Source organism: Eumetopias jubatus, unplaced genomic scaffold, assembly GCF_037043125.1.
Source record: "Eumetopias jubatus isolate StellerSeaLion01/CBP00866 unplaced genomic scaffold, mEumJub1_p1.0 scaffold_6, whole genome shotgun sequence".
Taxonomy (NCBI): domain Eukaryota; kingdom Metazoa; phylum Chordata; class Mammalia; order Carnivora; family Otariidae; genus Eumetopias; species Eumetopias jubatus.
Genome location: NW_028274812.1, coordinates 69996582 through 70016844, shown reverse-complemented (window position 1 = coordinate 70016844; position 20263 = coordinate 69996582). Strand labels below are relative to the sequence as shown.

Sequence of the window (20263 nt, the reverse complement as noted above, 5' to 3'; positions counted from 1 at the left end):
CTCAAGTAAATAAATAAAATCTTAAAGAAAAAAAAAGGCGGAAAGTCCTAGCATTCAAAATAGCTGAGAGATGCCTTGTGTTAGAGGACAGGAATTAAACAGGGTTCTAGACGTGGACAGGCTGTTGGATGAAGCAGGACAGCAGGACATCATGGAGCAGGGGCGACGTGGACAGATAGATGCATGGATGTGCAGGGACTGAGAACATTTTAGGAGGGAAGGGTCATGGTTAGGTGTAGGGGGAGATGGGAGTGAGCTGGGCTGGACTGTGGAGGTTTCTGGAGCCAACAGGGAGAAGCAGGGGCTGCATTTCCTCTTGAAGAATATGAGAAGCCTACAGTTTGTGAGGGAACAGCACAGGGAAGCAAGGTTTCCAGAAGGTGAACCTGGCCGTGGGGGGTTGGGAGGTGGGGAGAAGATTGCTATAGGCAGTGCTTCTGAACTTATTTTATTGCCCCTAAAGAGAACATTCTGATGGAATTTAAGGTTATCAATTAATTTAAATTTAAACTTAAATGAAATACTGAGAGAAAAGACTTTGTCGGGGAGGACTGAGCTCTGGAGGGCCACAAACCACTGTAAGGTGTGAGTCTTTTTCACCCCCCAAGAGCTTGTTAGAACGTGTGGTGTGAGGGGGTGAGGCAGGGGAAGGAGGGGCAGATCTGAGTGACCATTTGATGGATGAATTGATTCCAGCTGGTGGACTGGGAAGGGGAGGAGGGCAAACTCAGCAAGGGCTCCACACCTTCCAGCCTGAGTCACCTGAGAAGGAGCTGACGGAAAATCGGCAGGTTCACTAAGTGAAGGCTGGAAGCGTTGGGGTTTACAGTTATTACAGGAGCCAATGCTGCCTGCCTTCTTTCCTGAATTCTGTCCTTTGCTGTGTGAATTTAGCACTGGAAGGGTGTTCTCCTGTGTTCTAGAAGCTGATGTGGGAAAGGTGAGCTATTGGCCGAGCCAGTGCCCCAACCTGCCCCCGGTCACAGGCTGGGTTCAGTCCCCCAGTCTCTCTGAGTCACTCAATCTCAACCCACCCAACACTGACCTGGGGGTTTGCCCCTCCAGGCTCACTCTCCTCCCTGCCCAGTGCTGGTGAGCGTACCTCTATGGACAGCAACAGCATTTGCAGGCCCACCTGCAGGGTCTCAAACTCAAAATAGGCAAGAGTACAACCAGAGACCCATAGGCCATATACTTGAATTTCAGAAGGTTATAAATCAAGCTAAGGTACTGCTACATGACATATAGCCTATCCTACCTCTTTGGCAAATACACCTTCACAACAACCGCAAAGGCCAAGTCCAACTTCAGAACTCAGACTCCTCAGAGTTTCAGGCTGGCACATGGCGGGGCAGGGAGAATGGGCTCAGCCCCCGAGCCACCTTTCTTTCCCTACCCCCAGCAGCACCCTGCATGCAGAAGAGCCTCTTGCACATGCATGTCGACACCCCCACCCACGTATCTAAGCTCCATCCCACCCCCTTCCAATAGCTACGTCTCAGCCACCTCTCAGAAGGAGGGGTGCACACATGGATAATGCAGTCCCCCTGGGGGCTTGCCTAGGGAAGAGGCCTGCGCGGCTCCCGGAAACAGGCTCAAGGTAGTGTGGACAGGTAAGTCCAAGTTCCTGCACTCAGATGTGGCCAGGAGGGAGACCCTGCGTGGGCACAGCCTCTCGGCCCCGCAGAGTGCAGCCTGAGGCAGGTGTGTGGCCAGAGCAGGGCCACAGCCGGCCCCGTTGCCTGGACCTAAGGCTGCTGCCGACAACAACGGGTCCCTGGCTCCTGCCCTCTGGCTGGGTGCATCCGCTGAAGATGCCAGTAGGTATCAGGAGGTGAAGGAGGAGACTGAGAGGAACTGCTTCTCTCCCAGGTGACTCCCTGAAGGCCTACAGCCTGCAGCCCTCTCCCAGAGCCCATAGCTCTAGATTTTTTCCAGATTCCAGTAACTGCTGTCTCCTCTTACCCTGCAGGCCTCAGCCTGGTAATAGGTCCACTCGAAGGACATTAAAACTCTCTCCCCTCTCCTCCTGAGCCATCTGTCTCCTCCTCTGCTGTTACTCGGTCTTCTCCCAAGTGCTTTTCCCTGATGCTGCAGCTCGGTGAATGGTCTCCCCAGGGCAGACGCTTAGGTGTCCCCGGTTCCCTGATGGCATCAGAGGCTGTCTCCCTTCTCAGCATCTCTCAAACCCCTCTGTTCTCTCTCTGGCCTTAGCTTAATCTCTCACGGGCTCTGTTCTGGACCAGAAGTGGCCAGCCAGGGGCCAGCATCCACTTTAACTGCTCCAGCATCCTCCCACAGGCCCGCAGTGAGCTTGCTAAAGCACACGTCTTCCCAGAGCTGCCCCTGCCCAGCCGCCTGACCGCTCTGTGCCCACCTCACACACACACAAACATACGTCAGAGTCCAGCCATGCGGAGCTGCTCATATTCCCCTGACACACGTCATCTTTCTCCAAGAGCACCTTTCTCCCTGGCTTGTCCTTTGTCCTTCTCCTTTTTCTGCTCACTCGGCTCACCCACTAAGCATCTTTTCAGATTCATGGCAAGCATCACCTCCTGAGTGAAGGCATCTCTGGTTCTCTCTCTGAACAGAACTGACCATTCCCTCAGTCTCCGCCAATCCATCAAAAGCAACGTCCTACATTTCTTCATCATTTCTGTTTTCTCAGTAGACTGTTAGCTTCTTGAGAACAATCTAGCTTGTCAGGCAAAGTCACTGAACTGCCAACAGCACCTGCTTCCCAGGCAAGGGTGGCTCCTTGGTGTTCTTCCTCCCTGGCTCCTCAGAGCAGCAGTTCTCTGGTGCCCACGACTAGACCCATGCTTTCCTTCCCGGCACAATCGGACATCCTGATGTGAGGATCTCATTAGCGCTGGTCTTCCTCACTAGAGCGTAAAAACTCCAAAGACTGTGGCTATCTTGCTCACCACTGGGTCCCCAGATACCATAAACCCTGCTGACACATACTAACAGCTCAAAAAGTATGGGGCCTTTTTTTTTTTTAATAAGCTCCACACCCAACATGAGGCTTGAACTCATGACCCTGAGATCAAGAGTCACATGCTCTACCGACTGAGCCAGCCAGGCTCCCCACAGCTCAACAAGTATGTCTCTGTCTTATGAACAGAAGTATTTTGGTTGGAGAACCTAACCTACTTGGTTGCCCCCATTCTTGATCAGCCTTACAAACTCCTTGGGTATAATTCAAAATAATCCATGATGACCCTCCATCACTCCTGGACCTCCCCTATATACAATTTGAATTAAAAATCAGCATTGTGCAGGTGGGAATGTAAAAGGCGCAGCTGCTGTAGAAGAAAATGGGGAGGCTCCTCAAAAAAGTAAACAGAACGGGCACCTGGGTGGCTCAGTCGTTGGGCGTCTGCCTTCGGCTCAGGTCATGATCCCAGGGTCCTGGGATCGAGCCCCGCATCAGGCTCCCTGCTCTGCGGGAGGCCTGCTTCTCCCTCTCCCACTCCCCCTGCTTGTGTTCCCTCTCTCGCTGTGTCTCTCTCTGTCAAATAAATAAAATCTTTAAAAAAACAAAACAACAACAAAAAAAAACAAAAGCAAGGAAATCTTAAATAAATTATAAAAAAAAAAAGTAAACAGAACTACCATATGACCCAGCAATTCCACTTCAGAATATACCCCAAAGAATTCAAAGCAGGGTCTCAAACAGCTATCTGCACACCTGTGTTCATGGCAGCATTATTCACAATAGCCGAAAGGTGGAAACAACCCAATGTCTGCTAACGGATGAATGGATAAACAAAATGTGATCTATACATCCAGTGGAATATTATTTGGCTTTAAAAAGAAAGGACATTCTGACCCATGCTACAACATGGGTAAGCCTTGAGGACATCATGCTAAATGAAATACGCCAGTCACAAAAATCGGTCAAAAACTGGATGCTTCCACTTACATGAGGTACCTAGAGTAGTCAAATTCATAGAGACAAAAAGTAGAATGGTGGTTGCCAGGGGCTGGGAAAAGAGGAAAGAATGGGAGTTAAGTGTTTAATGGGTACAGAGTTTCAGTTTGGGAAGATGAAAAAATTCTGGAGACAGATGGTGGTGGTGGGTTGAGGAAGAATGCCACGGACCTGTACCCTTAAAAATGGTTAAAATGGTAAATTCTATGTTCTTTAAAAATTTATTTTACCATAATTTTTTTAAAGTACATTTAAATAAAAAAAAAAAAACCACACCAGCCTTGTAACCTATCTCCTAACACATGGAGGAGACCCCCCAGGTCTCTGGAGCTTCCTCTAACCAGGACACATAATGAATCAGGCAGCTGGGAGCTTAGGCAAAGTATTTTCGTTTCAACTGATCCCTGGGATTATTAGGAAGCTGCTAGATTTTTTATCCTTTCTCTTTCCAGACTGAAAAGGTCACCCATGGGGTATCTAACCTTAGATAAATTCTTCTCTATCAACTGCTTTTAAACATCAATCCACAACGAAGCTCCTCTTAAGGAAATAAAATAGAAAAGACAGGAATAAGACATCCCCCATAACTAGCAACAGACATCTTTGTTCCAATGACCTGCTTAGTGTGCATGGGTGTGAAGTGGGGGAGGGAATCAGGAGGGGCTCAGGCTCTGCTTCTCCCCAGGGGCCTGGCACAGCTTGTCCACAAGGAAGGAGTGCCTTCTGTTACTTGCCCAGAGTCACCTAGGTGCTGTCCACCAGCCTCCTTGCTCAGAGACCTGCCGGCCACCTGGGCAGTGTCCCCCACCCAAGGATGAGGTGCTGCCTGGAATGGGACCCTCGGGAGCACCTGCGGGGAAGGCTTCTTGGCTCTAAACCATCTCTAGGTACCCCACACTCCTGGGATGACCCCATCCCACCTGCTCGGCCTGGACTCCCTGCAGTCACAAGCCGTCTTATCTATGGGGGGGTGAGAGTGTGGAGCCCGACGCCTTGCTATCTGCTCCTTTCCCCCGCTTCAGCCAAGTGATGTCTGGACACCCAGGAAAGCCCTGCCTAGGATAAAAGGTGACCAGAGGACCAAATGCCCTGGGGGAGGGGGTGGAAAGAGGGAGAAACTGCCCCCACCCTGGGCTTTGGGCACTGATATCTGATGTGTAGGAGCCTCAGGTCTCATCATACCCGGCAGAGGTGACCCCACCTTCCCCTGCAGCTTCCCCCAACCTCAGGGCCTTCCCAGCCTCAGATGCTTATGCTTAATCAGGCAGGGGCAGGGGACTGTCCTGACCCTTCACTCTGCGGGGCCCCTTTCATGGGCCCAGCGGTGGCAGAGACCAGGGCACAGGAAGTCCGATTTGCTACTGGGATACGGCTGGAGGAAGGAGCACCCAGACTCGGGCTGCGCCTGTTGGATGATTCTGCTCCGAGCCAGGTTTTCCGGGAACATGGTGACACTTCACCTGCTATTCCCGAGAGCTAGCTCCTGGTTTCCTGGCTTGCTCCTGGAGGAGGGGCCTTTTTATGAGGCTTTCAGTTCTGCAGCTTGTATCCCAGATGAAACCAAAGTTCTGCTCCTGGATGTTCTGTAGCCACCTCCTAAGCCCCCAGACCCCCAGCTCTTCTTCTTTCCCCCAGGTAAACTGAGGGTACTGACCAGGTGGCTGCTCCGGCTCCCGCCAACAGCAACAGCCTCCAGTGGAAAGTTACTACAAGTTCTTCGGGATATTACCCACACCCGCACACACACACACCTGCCCCACAAAAGTGTGTACTGAGGTAGGGCCACATTATGACTTTTGAGGGCCCTGGGCAATTTTGCTTTCATGGGATCATTCCTCCATAAAAAAAAGTTTTAAAAAAGCATATTTTATTTAAAACTGGGGGGTGCCTGGGTGGTTCAGTCGTTAAGTGTCTGTCTTCGGCTCAGGTCATGATCCCAGGGTCCTGGGATCGAGCCCCGCATCGGGCTCCCTGCTCCGCGGGAAGCCTGCTTCTCCCTCTCCCACTCCCCCTGCTTGTGTTCCCTCTCTCTCTCTGTGTCTCTCTCTCTGTCAAATAAATAAATAAATAATCTTAAAAAAAGTTTTTTAATTGGTATGAGGTGAATATATAATTATATAAGATATATCTTAAAACATTTTCTTCTACGTAACATTGCATTTTTTTATTATTTTAAAATAAAATATTTTCAGAGGCTTCTAAGAGTATCATTGTGAGCATGTGACACTATGCCTACTCCGCCTGATGGCTATGTCAGCCCTGTGTTGAGGGACATACAGGTAGAAGGGACAAGAAAGAGCTTCAGCCAGGAGGGAGAGCCTAACCTCAGCAGGAGTGTGACCTGAGCCCGCCCCTTCACCTCTTGGGCCTCAGTTTCCCCATCTAGGGAAAACAATAGTAGCCACCTCACGGAGCAGTTGTGAGGACTAAAATAAGATCCTGTACGTACATGCCTTGATTAGGATGGTGCCTGGCATGGAAAAAATCACTATAAAAGCATTAGGTGTCATTAATACTACTGTGTGTTATTGTTCTAGCCGCTTAGCTGACCCGCTGTGTCTTAACTGACACTCTACGAGAAAGGCAACATGGAGCTTCGCGCTGACAGGGACATCTCAGACCTTCTGGAGCAGATACAGCTATTTTAGAGCTGCTTATTCACGAAAATTTTGTTTTCCTAAAATTCCCTGTCAGCATTACTATGGCCGCCGGGGGAACCAGCACCACCGGAGAGACGGCAGCCTCCTGACCTGAGCCTGTGGTGAGCAGCATTCCTGGGCGGGAAGAAGAAGCCCAGGGCCACAGTCTGCCTCCTCCTTTTATCCTGCTGGGGAGGGGGTGGGGGGATTGAGTAGGAGGCTTTGAGGCCTTTTAAATGCAAAGGCCTCTGGGATAAATGAATGTCTAATCCCTTAACGGTCATCCAGAGGAAGGCCTGACAGCTGTGTTTTTCTAAGGGGACCACCAACCCTTATGTGTCAGGGGCTTGACATACATTATCTCCTTTAATTCTGACAACCCCTGCCCCATGACAACGATGATGTAGGGATTACTATCCCCATTTTACAAACCAGCAAACAGAGGCTCAGAGAGGGTCTGTGACTTGCCCACAGATCACCTCTACCTCTCCAGGGACCTAAGAGAAGATCTGGAAAGGGAGATAAAGGGAAAAGGAAGCCAGCTGGCCCAGGTCTGCGTTGGCCGGGGCCCATTGGCCGAAATGCTCTGGGCCTCAGTTTCCCGAATCCACAAGTTGGGGGGCATTGGCCCCACATCTCATGCATTCTGCTCTTCTCACCCCACTCCCTACTGCCTGGTCAGAACAGATGGTGAACTCCTTTCCTGGCCTGCCTGTGGCATTTCTCCAGTTCCTGGAAGGGACAGCCACCAGCCTCACACCACATCTCCCTGAGTCCAAAGCAGCAACGCGCCCTTGGGAGCGAGTCTGCCAGGGGCCTTATAATGGGTTCAGTTGTTGTTGCTGCATTGAAAGGCAGGTGGCCTTCAAAACCCAAAATTCCCAGCTAATCACAGGGTTGGCTGAGCAGGGGAGCCATTCTGTGTCCAGACTCTCCAGGCTGGCTCATATTTTAGGAAAAGAGAGTTGGCAGCCGCAGGGCAGGTCCACTCCGGATGTAAACAGCTTAGCCGACGGCAACATTTCCGTCGGCCCCCTTCTCTGCTCACTTCCTTCCAGCTCTTCTCTCCTTGGGAAAATGAGGGACTCTGGAAGCCCAATTGGGCTTCTGTGACTGTGAGTGGGAAAATCAGGGTCCCACGGGAGAGCTGTGCCTGAGAGAGCAGGACAGAACATCAGCAGGGAGCCCCCGGGGACCAGGCCCCACCCCAGCCAAGGCAAGCACTCGGCCCTACCTCCAAAGGCGGGCCTCATGGAGAAATCGTGGTCCTCCACTCTGAGAAGTGGCTGAGGTTTTCCCTTGTGGATTTTGGTCACGTCAAGGTTCTTCTTATATAGGTGACTGCAAAGACAAGCAAGAGACATATTTTCAGTGGCCCACAAAGGCATTTGGGGAGGATATTCCCTGCAGAATCTTCCCTTTAGGCACATTTTCTCCATCTGCTGAAGGCTACACACACACACACACACACACACACACACACACACACACACGCACGCATGCGCGCGCGCGCACACAACCCTCCCCACTCACCCTGTCTCCCCACGTCCTCCCTCAAAGGCCTGAGGACCAGACCCTTCCAGAGCCTTCCTAAGGTAAGTTATGATTGGATGACAGCAGTTGGGTTGAATGGTGGAGGATTATAATTTTTCTTTTTAACTGTTTCTCTTATGTTGCTATAATATTGATTTTGTAATCAATACAGTTCTGACACAAATACTGTGGAAGTTTTAAAATGCTGGTTTTAGCCTCGCCAGACCTGATGCTCCTTCCATCAGTCCATCTGGCCGCTGTCTGCAGAATCCACCCCAGAGCAAAGCCTCAACCCCAAGGGGAACAGACAGGGCACAGGCAGTAGGGATCAAGGCCCCCGTTGGGGACAGAGTTGCTCTGGCCACTCAGCGGGGTGGTGGAAGCTGGAGCCAGCCTAGGACTGCAGACCGGGTTCACTCTTTTTCCTCAACCCAGATGACCAAGGGTCATTCTCTAGTCTCTCTCATCCACACTCACTCTTTCCAGATCTTCTTCTTTTTTTTTTAAGTTTTTTTTTTTTTAATTTATTTATTTGACGGAAAGAGAGAGAGCACAAGTAGGCAGAGCGGCAGGCAGAGGGAAAGGGAGAAGCAGGCTCTCTGCCGAGCAGGGAGCCCGATGCGGGGCTCCATCCCAGGACCCTGGGATCATGACCTGAGCCAAAGGCAGACACTTAATGACTGAGCCACCCAGGCGCCCCTCTTTCCAAATCTTTATTTTTTTTTCCCTCACCACAACCACACATAATTCTAAAGCAGTAAAATCCAAAATATTCTGGGCGCCTGGGTGGCTCAGTCGTTAAGCGTCTGCCTTCGGCTCAGGTCATGATCCCAGGGTCCTGGGATCGAGTCCCACATCGGGCTCCCTGCTCAGCGGGAAGCCTGCTTCTCCCTCTTCCACTCCACCTGCTTGTGTTCCTGCTCTCGCTGTCTCTCTCTGTCAAATAAATAAAATCTTTAAAAAAAAAAAAAAAATAAAATCCAAAATATTCTAAAACAATATTCTACTGACGTGATCATCACTAAACAAAAAGAAAGACAAGAGAAGGGAGAAGGAAAGGGAGAGAGGGAGGGAGGGAGGGAAGGAGGAAGGATTGATTTGTGTCTGACAAGATGTGAGATCTAATTCTTGACAGAAGAAACGAAACAACCTTATCAGAAGTCAGTGTTATTGTAAATGTTGTTATGTGTAGGACATTTAAAGACTCTAGTAAATGAAGAGATTTGGGGTTGAATATTTGTTGTTTATTTATATATACATCCCCATTTTACTCTCAGTGTTCTTATCACGCTTTTTTTTTCTTTTTAGAGAAAGGGGCATATTTCATGTTTAAACTCTGTAAGAGGGAAGTACATGTTTCCTGTCTCGAGGTCCTGTTCTCTGTGACATCTTTCTATGATGTCCTTCTTAACTTTCATTCTTTGTCAGCTCTGCCCAGATGGTGTAATTTGTTGGGAGGTCTAAAGCCGTGCTGACAATAAAGTAGCCACTAGGTCCATGTGATTGTTTAAGCCAATTAAAATTAAATTAAATTAAAATTTAATTAATTAATACAATAAAGTCCATTAATAAGATAAAATTACTTTATTTAATTTAATTATACCAACCTTACTTATGTGCTTAATAGCCACACGAGGCTGGTGGCTACTATGTTGGATAGTGAGATCTATAACGTTTCCACAGTCTCAGAAGGTTTTCTTAGACAGTGCTGGTCTAAAGGTTGGTCTGCCCTCCAACCACCCCCCCACCCCGCCCCACAAGAAGCAGATTCCCCTCTAAGCTGGGCTTCCCACCTTACAGCGCTTCCCTTACAGCCACCTGGAGCTCCAGACCTCCCAACCATTCTCCCTCAGAAGCAGGAGCAGTGGTAGTATTTTCACTTCCTTCAGCCTTGCGGGTAACTAGGGGCTTGGCAGAGGTGCCTGACCCTCCCCGCAGAGCCCTTGACCTCTGCTCTCAAACGCCCTCACCCCAGCTTCCTCAGCATCTCCCTTCCCCACTGCTCCTTCTCGTCAGCCTTCAAACTGGGTTCAAGTCTCTCCTCCCTTGAACCCAAACAAAGCAGAAAGTCTGTCTAGACCGCACATCCTCCTCAAGCAAAATTTATTGAAAAGTGGTAGCATTACAGGTGTGGTAGTTATATTTGTCTTTAAACTTTTTCTTTAAAAAAAATGAAGTCTCCCCCCTCCTAATAAATCCATAATCCTCCCAAAGAGCTGTGCGCCACAGGCTGCAGCCGCCTCCTCACTCCCAAGCACTTCCGGCCCCACTTGTGCTGGCCTTGAGGCCCTGCGGGAACTCAGCTGAGTGCTGGCTTCTCGGCCACACGGAGGACCACGCCTCTGCTAGAAACCTGGGCTTTCAGGACCAGGCACTGGGCTGTCCTCCTATCACCTGACAGTTCATTCTCAAGCTCCATTGCTGCCCGCCTGCCCTCAGCGCCCCCCTTAAACACTAATACCCCCAGGGCCCTGTCCCAGCCACCCCCTCTTCTCCCTCCACACCCTCTTTGGCAGGCCAGCCTACGTCTGTGGCTTCAGTTGTCATTAGCATGTGGACGATTCCTAAATGAGTACCCCCTGCTCTACATCCTTTATCCAGCTGCCTGACTGATGATCCCCCGACAGATATCCCACAGGCATTTAAACAACACACCTTTAGCTGGGTTTGGGACACGCTCACTTTGTGGTCTAGGCTGCAGGATGAGAGGGCATTCAATGAAAGGGGAAGGGAAGGAAGAGGCGCTGGAGCGGCCCAGGGGCACACGGGGACCAGGCCAGGCAGAGCCTTGGAGATCATGGTAAGGCTTCTGCCTTTACCCAGAGGCGATGGGAAAACACTGAAGGTGTTAAGCAGTTGGAGGAAGAAGCCATGATCAGAGCTGCTTTTAGACAAGGTGGTGGGGGGGAGGGCGGGTGTCACGTGGACCCCTCCTCCAACTGCTTAACACTTTGGAGTGTTGCTTAACACCTTGTTGGAGGCAAGTCCAGTGTAACGTCTTCCTCCCAGTTAGCTGGCATATGGAAGTCAAGTCCAGTTCCCTTGAAGCAAGGCGGCCACTGTCAGGGCGCCTCCACGGAGCTGTCTTCCACAGTTCTGCCCCAAGCCTGGCTCCACAAGTCAGGGGGGACCAGACCCAGTTCCCCACACAGCAACTGCGTGACAGGCCGCATTCAACATCCCAGCAAAGACACCCCGAGGAAGAGCTCGGCCTTAGGGCTTAGCAGATCACAGACATTAAATTGTGAGTGCAGCCGGCGCCCTACCCCTCTGCCTCTCCGGGAGCAAATCCCTGCTGGCCAGCAGTTTCCATCTCCATTTAGAGGGGAGGATTACAGAGTGGAAGTCCCAGAATTCCAGCCCCCCTGCAGGACAGAGGAGATTGAAATGCCTATGCCATTAATGAGGGCCCAGAACTGGGTGGGTTTTTGTTGTTGTTGTTGTTGTTTTTTAAAGGAACCAATTACGGGGCGCCTGGGTGGCTCAGTCGTTAAGCGCCTGCCTTCGGCTCAGGTCATGAGCCTGGGGTTCTGGGATCGAGCCCCACATCAGGCTCCCTGCTCAGCGGGAGGCCTGCTTCTCCCTCTCCCACTCCACCTGCTTGTGTTCCCTCTCTCGCTGTGTCTCTCTCTGTCAAATAAATAAATAAAATCTTTAAAAATAAAGAAATAAAGGAACCAGTTACTTGATAATTCAGGCCACTAATAATCCCCAGCCTTGGGCTATTTGTGTGAGCCAGATGCCCTCAACTCGTCCTTCCAGTACCCAGATGCCTTGGCCTGAAGACCCCAGACTCCAGGGGCCGTACCCCAAGTCCCAGCCCAATGCGGGGCAGCCAAAACCTCCACGGGGCCCTCAGACCAGCCTCGGGTGGAGAGAGAGGAAAAACGTGCTCACCACACCTTTGAGAGGCAGGGCTGGGGCCACCGTGCTGAGGTTTCCTTGGTAGCCATAACAGCAGGCATGACGACCATGCCCATATGCATCACCCTCTCTCTGTGCAGGCCCTGAGCTGCAGTTACCCCTCATCCCAGTGGGGGAGGTCTCACGACCATCCCTTTTCAGTTGGAGAAACGAGGTTCAGAAAGATCAGGAAACATAGCCATGGCCAGGGGAGCCACAGAACCAGGGTCCAAACCTGGTTTCCCTGACTTCCTGCCCACCTCCCCCCCCCCCCGCCCCGTCCTTCCCCAGGCCTCTGGGGAGGGTGAGGATCACTGGGCAGCAGGAAAGCAAAGCTGCTCCTGGGCCCAGCACAACGTGAGCCACGACGCAGACCAAGAGAAGGCTGGCCACAGGGGCTGCAAAGGGGAGAGGAAATATGGAAGGGGCCTCCAGGCTCTGGGACCAGGAGGAACCAGAGAGTGTTATCCGGGGAGAGCCCAGACCTAGGTTCATTTTCAGATCTCCAAGGAGAAAGGACCCCTCTTGCGGCGGCCGTGGCAGGGGGAGGGGGGTGTCACGTGGACCCCTCTTGCGGCGGCGGCGGCGGCGGCGGCGGCGGCGGGGGGGGCGGCGGGGAGAGTCACGTGGTCAGGAGGTCAACTTAGGTAGCTCGCAGGGAGGAGCCGTACTGAAGCTGGAGGCTGGGAGGCAGGGAGAAGAGAGCAAAGGGAAAAGGGAATAGGTAGGAGAAAACAGGTTCGGGGGGCGGCAGTTCCACGAAGGGTGACACGAAGGGCGAGAAAACTGGAAGCAGTTTTGGAAAAAAGCACCTACTTGGCAGAATAATTGTTTTGCGAGGGTGCCTTGGACAGAGCGATGTGGAAGGTATATAGGTTAGAAGAGATCCCAACTCTGTGTGTGTGTGTGTGTGAGAGAGAGAGAGAGAGATGGTGAAATCCTATGTATGTGTAGGGTATGTGTTTGTAAGACCGTGGGAGGTGGGAGGGGGGCAGGACTTCAAAGAAAAGAAGCTACCCTGCAGAGATGAAGTGCTCTAAAAGCCACATCATTTTGTTTCTGTTTATTCGTACAGCTTAACTCTTATGTGTCAATGGTGAAAGTTTTTAGTCAGTCACTTGGCTGAAATTTTTCAGACAGACATAGCTTGATGATGTTCTGAGTGTGCACCTGCCCTGGTGGATTTAGAAAGGCCTAGAATCATGTTTCCTGATGTGACCTTTTCTGTATCCTCTCTCCCAGCCTCCCTTCGATAATTATTTTTTATTTGTTGAATGTGTAGGTTCATCTTTTCTTCCACTTTAACACCCCCTGGGATGGATTTCAGGAAACTCTCCTCACCCGTAAGCGTCGGATTCAGTCTGTCCCCAAGCTCATGCAGGTGTTTGGGAATGACTGAGGGTCTTATGAGGAGGGACACGGGTGTGACAGCCCAGGCTGCCAAGTAGGATCCGTGAGGATCCCTGAGGATCCCTGAGGGGCTCGTGCTGAACCCCAGCGCTGGTCTCAGGGAATAGACAAGTCTATACAAGGCTTTTCCTCCAGGCTGAGGAAATCAGGAAACCTACGTCCCAGCCCGTGGGGTCACTAGCCAGCTGTGTGAATTACCCACGCCTGCCAGATGACTTCTCAACATCCATAAAACTGAAACTGTGTTTCCCAGTACGTCCTCTGTAAAATACGAATCCCGAATCCCGCAAGATAGTCCAAAAAAAGCAGGGTTGTTGTTTTTTTTTTGAAAAACTGCGTAATTTATTTTCCTCTTCAAGATTCAGAATGTCTATTTGCAAACTAAGGGTCCTAGAAGCTGTACTCTCAAGACGGCTGTTTAAAATGATCTAAGCCAGGGTTTCCCAAGTTTCTTTGACCCCAAAACCCCTTTTTTCACACAACACCTATTTCACTTAGAGTTCAGAGGAATTGCTGGATCACGTGACCCCTAAGGTCCCTTCCAGGTCAACAGCCTCTGATTCTGGCAATATCACCAGGACGAGACTTGCAGGGCAGTGCCTCCTCCCCGTCATCCTGGACAAGTTTTCTCTGTTTGCTTTCTGTGTGACTAGCCTTAGGCCCTGCAGGGCATTACCTCCCCCAGAGCGGCAGTCTCCAAAGCAGGCATACACCTGGGGTGCTAAAGATGGTCCACTGGGATGCAGAAAGTAGAGATTGTAACTGCTACTGGTAGTTTTTATCTAAAAATAAGGAAGCAGTCAAGTTTTACTTTAATATACATATGCATAATAGTATATGTATATAATTTATAAGTAAATATATTGGAGGGACAATTTCCAAAAATTGTCACCAATAGCAGTGCCTGATTACAAATAAAAGCCAGTGACCCGGAAAATGTGCCTCCATATATTAGTTTATATTCACAATCACGAGTTCTCACAATGCTTAGTGGAATGGAGAGCAGATGTGTGACATCTCACACATGCTGTCTCCATCTCAGCGGCTTGCTCCTTTCTGCATGCTCAACGGTCATGTCTACATCAGGCCTGGAGTATCGGGTTTTGTACATCCGTTCAAACAAACTTACTAAGGAACTTCGATTTGGAAATGTCATGATTTTTAATGCAAATTCCGGCCTCACCAGTATCTTGGAAATGTTTCCATTACATGGTGCAACGGCAGTTCCTGTTGCCCACACGTGTATTTCTGATAACCTAGCAAATTTCAAATACCTTTTTCAGATTGCAACAGTGAAGTGAAACCCAATACCGTTATAAAGTTGTTCCCAGTCCAATCATTTAAAGATGACAACTCTCGGTTACATTTTTTCTTAATAGTTCAAACTAAATTCTTATCTACAGCCCCCGCCCCCCCCCCCCCCGCCAAAGTTCTTGAGTGCAATTACTCAGAAGCCCCCCATGGTCCCTACAGGATGTCATCCTGAGGAACAAAGCAGCACAAGCCGAGAAGTACAAGAGGTTTTACTCACGAACTCTTCAACCACCTGCCTCAAATCAAAATGCTTGGACAGAACACAGATACCAGAACAAAATGCTCAACGCAGTCTAGCTTTGCTCTCTCGTGACGCTAGAGAATATTTGTGCTCCAAGAGAGACTGTTTTCAGCGAGGTAGTGGCCCCATCTACCTCTGGCTGGAAAACAGATTCCAGCGGGACAATGTAACCTCAGCCTTCCTGGGGACTGTCCCACTGTGCGCGGCCGCCAGTGACCTTCCTCCCCTCCCACCCACGCCCTTACCTTGGCTTGGGCATTTCCAGCTGCCCTGTCCATCTCCTCCTCTTGGGCTTTCTGCTCTCCACAAGAGCCATCAGACAAAACAAAAACAAAATGAGTCTTGTGAAATAAGTCATTCTGTGAACGTCTACGATGCCACAGCGGCTCTCCAGTAACCTGCAGCGGGGCGGACCCCCCGGGCTGCACCATGGATTCAGTCTATCGCTTTGTGACGGCGCTTCTCCAAGGGGCTGCAGGAGCATGACTGGCCGGACTGATTTTTCCCATTAAATATTCGATAGTGGTGCTCGTCCCACCCCACCTCCCACCGCACCCTGCCCGCCCGCGCGCCCGCCCCAGGCGTGACACAAACACCAAGGCTTTGCCCTCCCTGCTGCATAGTGATTGGCCATTAGTCAACAAGTTTGTCCTCCTGTGAAATTCTGTTTCCGCTGAGTCCCAGAGCGGCTTTGGCTAAAACTGTTACATAAAAAAAAAAAAAAAAATTTTTTTAAACCTCTTGAGCATGCCAGCTCTTTGCTGAGATCATTAATCCTTCCCACTGGCTGCATAAAACCAGTCTGTCACACCCACTAGGGAGACAGCTTGGATTCTGAGTGGATTTGCAGGGAAGACCTGATGGACAAGATGAGTGCATGAATGTGCTTGGGAAATGCTGAGTAAACACACAAATGACCCGTTTTCACAGGGTTGATTTATTTCTCCATCTAAGAAAGCATGTTTTGTCTATGGCCAAGGATGCTTGCTTTCCCCCCAAATACACATCGTTTTCTCTTATCAAAGAGATCTTATCAAAGCATAAAATCCATTTGACTTTGAAGGAATGTATAAACCAAAGGAGAATTCATGATTATGTAAGTTCTTCTTCCTATCATGAGCATTAGATTAATTTGGGTCTTTAATCCTAAAATGTGTAATTTCATCATAAATTAGGTTTGATTCCTATCCTAGGATATGGAATTATGAATATTTGAAGTGTAAAGATACATGTGGTTATATTTAATCTACTGAACAGAATAAAATGTTTAAAAACTACTTATTACTTGCCTGCTGTGTCTGAGATGGAGAGGAGTTTAGTGTGGTAGAGACATAGGGAGATGAGGTTGGAGGTCAAGAGGAGTGATAACCAGAAGCGAACAGAACTGGAGTTTTATTATGTAAGAAAGAACGAATCAAAAGAAGTTCTTTTGATTCCTTTAAGCAAAGTGGAATGACATGATCCACTCTATTTTTTTAAGGAATTCCTAACCGGGGATCAGTTGGATCAGAAAAGTAATAATAACAAAAGAGGATGAGGGCCTGCCCTAATGAAAGGAGAAGAGGAGGGAAGACAGAAGAATGAGATAGTCAAGTTATTTCTGAAGTAGAATACATTCGCTGACTGAATAGAGTGGGAGGTAAGAGAAGGCCACAGTGATATCTACGATTCTAGTTTGGAGGTAAGACTGGTGGATGGAACCACCATTAACTGATATCTGTTAGAGGTGGACAAGTTTGGTAGGGAGATGACATAGATTTTGACTTGTGGAATTTGAGGTATCATGAGACTTCCAGATGCCCAATAGGCAGCTGGAGAATAAATAAGCCTGGAGCTCAGGAGAAAAGTCTGGACTGGAAAAATAGATTTAGAGCCATCAATGTATGGTGGTAGTTTAACCACAGGAAAGGGTGAGACCTTCTCGGAAAATAGAAGTTCCAGTATAAGCATAGAATCCTTTGGGAATATATACTTTCCTTTTTTAAGATTTTATTTTTAAGTAATCTCTATACCCCATGTGGGACTTGAACCCTGAGATCGAGAGTTGCATGGTCTACTGATTGAGCCAGCCAGGTGCACTGGAATCTATACTTCTAATGGATGGATGGGAAGCCTGAACAAAAGCATAGAAGAACTAGCAAAGATGCTGACTTTGAAAACCAAAGGAGTTTCTGGGAGGGGGTAGTCAACAGTCAGTGTTGTAAAGAAGTGAGGGCAGGAAACAGGTTAACTAGATCTGGCAACCCAGAACATTGTTCCTAACTTCAGTTAACTGTAGTTTCAGTTGAAAGATGTAGCCGGAAGCCGAATTACAGGAGTCAAATAGGAATTTGGGAGTGGGAATAGTTCAGTATGGGGACTAATTCAGTGGTTCCCCAATCTGGCCACTTCTCAGAATTATCCAAATAACTTGTTTAAAAGTCCCACTGCTCCTGAAGATTTAGTGGGAAAGGAAAGAGACCCATTAAAGTTCTTTTCCATAGATTTTGTTCAAAAGATGGTGCTTTTCCTCTCTTCCATTTGAAACAGGCCTATAAAGGACTGTCTAGAACCCTAGAACTATTCATGGATATTGTTGGTTTTCAAGAAATATGTGTTTTGTTGAAAACAGAGCTACCATACGATCCAGCAATTGCACTACTGGGTATTTACCCCAAAGATACAAATGTAGGGATCCGAAGGGGTACATGCACCCCAATGTTTATAGCAGCAATGTCCACAATAGCCAAACTGTGGAAAGAGCCAAGAAGTCCATCGACAGATGAATGGATAAAGAAGATGTGGTATATATACACAATGGAATATTATGCAGCCATCAAAAGGAATGAGATCTTGCCATTTGCAACGACATGGATGGAACTGGAGGGTGTTATGCTGAGTGAAATAAGTCAATCAGAGAAAGACATGTATCATATGACCTTACTGATACGAGGAATTCTTAATCTCAGGAAACAAACTGAGGGTTGCTGGAGTGGTGGGGGGTGGGAGGGATGGGGTGGCTGGGTGATAGACATTGGGGAGGGTATGTGCTATGGTGAGCGCTGTGAATTGTGCAAGACTGTTGAAACACAGATCTGTACCTCTGAAACAAATAATGCAACATATGTTAAGAAAAAAGAAAGAAGAAGAAGATAGCAGGAGGGGAAGAATGAAGGGCAGTAAGTCGGAGGGGGAGACAAACCATGAGATGATGGACTCTGAAAAACAAACAGGTTTCTAGAGGGGAGGGGGGTGGGGGATGGGTTAGCCTGGTGATGGGTATTAAAGAGGGCACGTTCTGCATGGAGCACTGGGTGTTTGGCACAAACAATGAATCATGGAACACTACATCAAAAACTAATGATGTAATGTATGGTAATTAACATAACAGATTAACATAACAATACAAAATTAAAAAAAAAGAAATATGTGTTTTGGGGCACCTGGATGGCCCCGTTGGTTAAGTGCTGCACTCTTCGTTTCAGCTCAGCTCATGATCTCAGGGTCATGGGATGGAGCCCTACATCAGGCTCCACACTCAGCAGGGAGTCTGCTGGAGATTCTCTCCCTCTCCCCCTGCCCCTGCCCCCACCATCTCTCCCTCTCTCTCTCTCTCTCAAATAAATAAATCTTAAAAAAAAAAAAGAAAGAAAGAAATATTTGTTTTGTTGCATTCTGGACATGTTAGGTCCTATCAATTTTTTCTTTAAATCTCTCTTATTTTCAGTAGTTGAATTATTGTGATTATGGTATGGTGAAAAACTCAGTTGGAGATAAATGTAACTTTTTAAGTAATGGCTTTATTGAAGTATCATTCACATACCATAAATTTACCCCTTTATTTTTTTAAATTTTTTAAGATTTTATTTATTTGAGAAAAGAGAGAGCAAGAGAGAGAGCATGAGTGGGGGTCGGGGGAGAGGGAGAAGCAGATTTCCTACTGAGCTGGGAGCCTGACATGGGGCTCAATCCCAGGACTCCGAGATCATGACGTGAGCTGAAGGCAGACACTTAACTGACTGAGCCACCCAGGCGCCCCAAATTTACCCCTTAAACTGTGGTTTTTAGTATAGAGTGTGTAACCATCACCAGTATCTAATTGTAGAACATGTTCTTCTCCTGCCAAAGAAACCTCATACCCATTAGCAGTCACTCCCCCTTTCCTTCACTTCCCTTCAGCCCCTGGCAATCACCAACCTACTTTGTATCTCTATGGGTTTGCCTAATGTGGATATTTCATATACATGGAATCATATGCTATGCAGCCTTGTGTGTCTGGCTTCACTGGACCTGATGTTATCTTTTCTCTTTTTTTTTTTTCTGAAATGATGTTTTTAAGATTCACCCATGTTGTAGTATGTATTATAACTTCATTCCTCTTTATTGCCAAGTAACATTCCACTGTATAGACAGAACACATCTTGCTTATCTTCCGTCGATGGGCATTTGAGTTTCCAATTTGGGGCTATGAATAATAATACTGCTATGCATACTTGTGTAGAAGTTTGTGTGAACATGTTTGCATTTCTCTTGGCGATATACCTGGGAGCAGAATGGCTGGGTCATATAGTAACTCTGCTTAACTTTCTGAGGAACTACCAGTTTTTTTCAAAGTGGCTGCCCCATTTTACATTCCCACCAACAATGGATGAGAATTCCAACTTCTCCACATCCTCACCAACGCTTAGCTGTTTTATTCTAGCCATCATAGTGGATGTGAAGTATCTTACTGTACTTTGATGTGCATTTCCCTAATGACTAATGATGTTCGAGCCTCTTTCCATGTTTATTGGTCATTTGTGTACCTTCTTTGTACAAGTGTCTATTCAAACTCTTTGCTGTTCTTAAATCAGGTTATCTTTATTATTGAATTATGAGTTCTCTAGTCTAGATACAAGTCTCTTATCAGATAATTTTATCTTCAAATATTTTCTCCCATACGGGGTTGTCTTTTCACTTTATTAATGATGTTCTTTGAAACACAAAGGGTTTGTTTTGATAAAATATTTGTTTTTGGTCTTGTATCTAAGAAACCACTGCTTCACTCATGGTCACAAAGATTTAATATGCTTTCTTCTAACAGTTTTATAGTTTTTGCTCTTAACATTGAAGTCTTAGATCCATTTTGAGTTAAGTTTTGTGTATGGCGTGAGGCAGTGGATATATAACTTTAACATTTGTTCATTTCTCTCAGAACAGAGGAGTAGCCCCAGTGGCTCAAGCTCAAGAGCTGTGGAAAGGCCCCGGTAAGCATCTGCTGTCAGATTAGGCCAGAGAGCTCAGTGGGACTCTGGTTACACACAG

At 48.1% G+C, this 20263-nt stretch overlaps 1 protein-coding gene and 1 non-coding gene across 4 annotated transcripts in view; both read right to left on the bottom strand.

Annotated features, from left to right (window-relative positions):
- Window positions 1-15411, bottom strand: part of GABRR2 (gamma-aminobutyric acid type A receptor subunit rho2) — a 42636-nt gene extending 27225 nt beyond the window's left edge. The window contains exons 1-2 of one of the 3 annotated variants that reach the window (XM_028108100.2): window positions 15226-15411; window positions 7814-7920 (exon numbers count right to left, since the gene is read on the bottom strand). In XM_028108100.2, the coding sequence (XP_027963901.1) occupies window positions 7814-7920; window positions 15226-15338 (220 nt within the window). In that variant the 5' untranslated portion in view covers window positions 15339-15411. Of the gene's footprint in view, window positions 1-7813; window positions 7921-11608; window positions 11632-15225 lie in introns of those variants that run through there. The other 2 variants (XM_088024280.1, XM_088024281.1) reach the window with 2 other exon arrangements.
- TRNAK-CUU (transfer RNA lysine (anticodon CUU)) lies at window positions 3018-3090 on the bottom strand. Its single transcript has one exon. It is a non-coding gene; the product is annotated as a tRNA-Lys (tRNA).
- Window positions 15412-20263: the final 4852 nt, after the last annotated feature.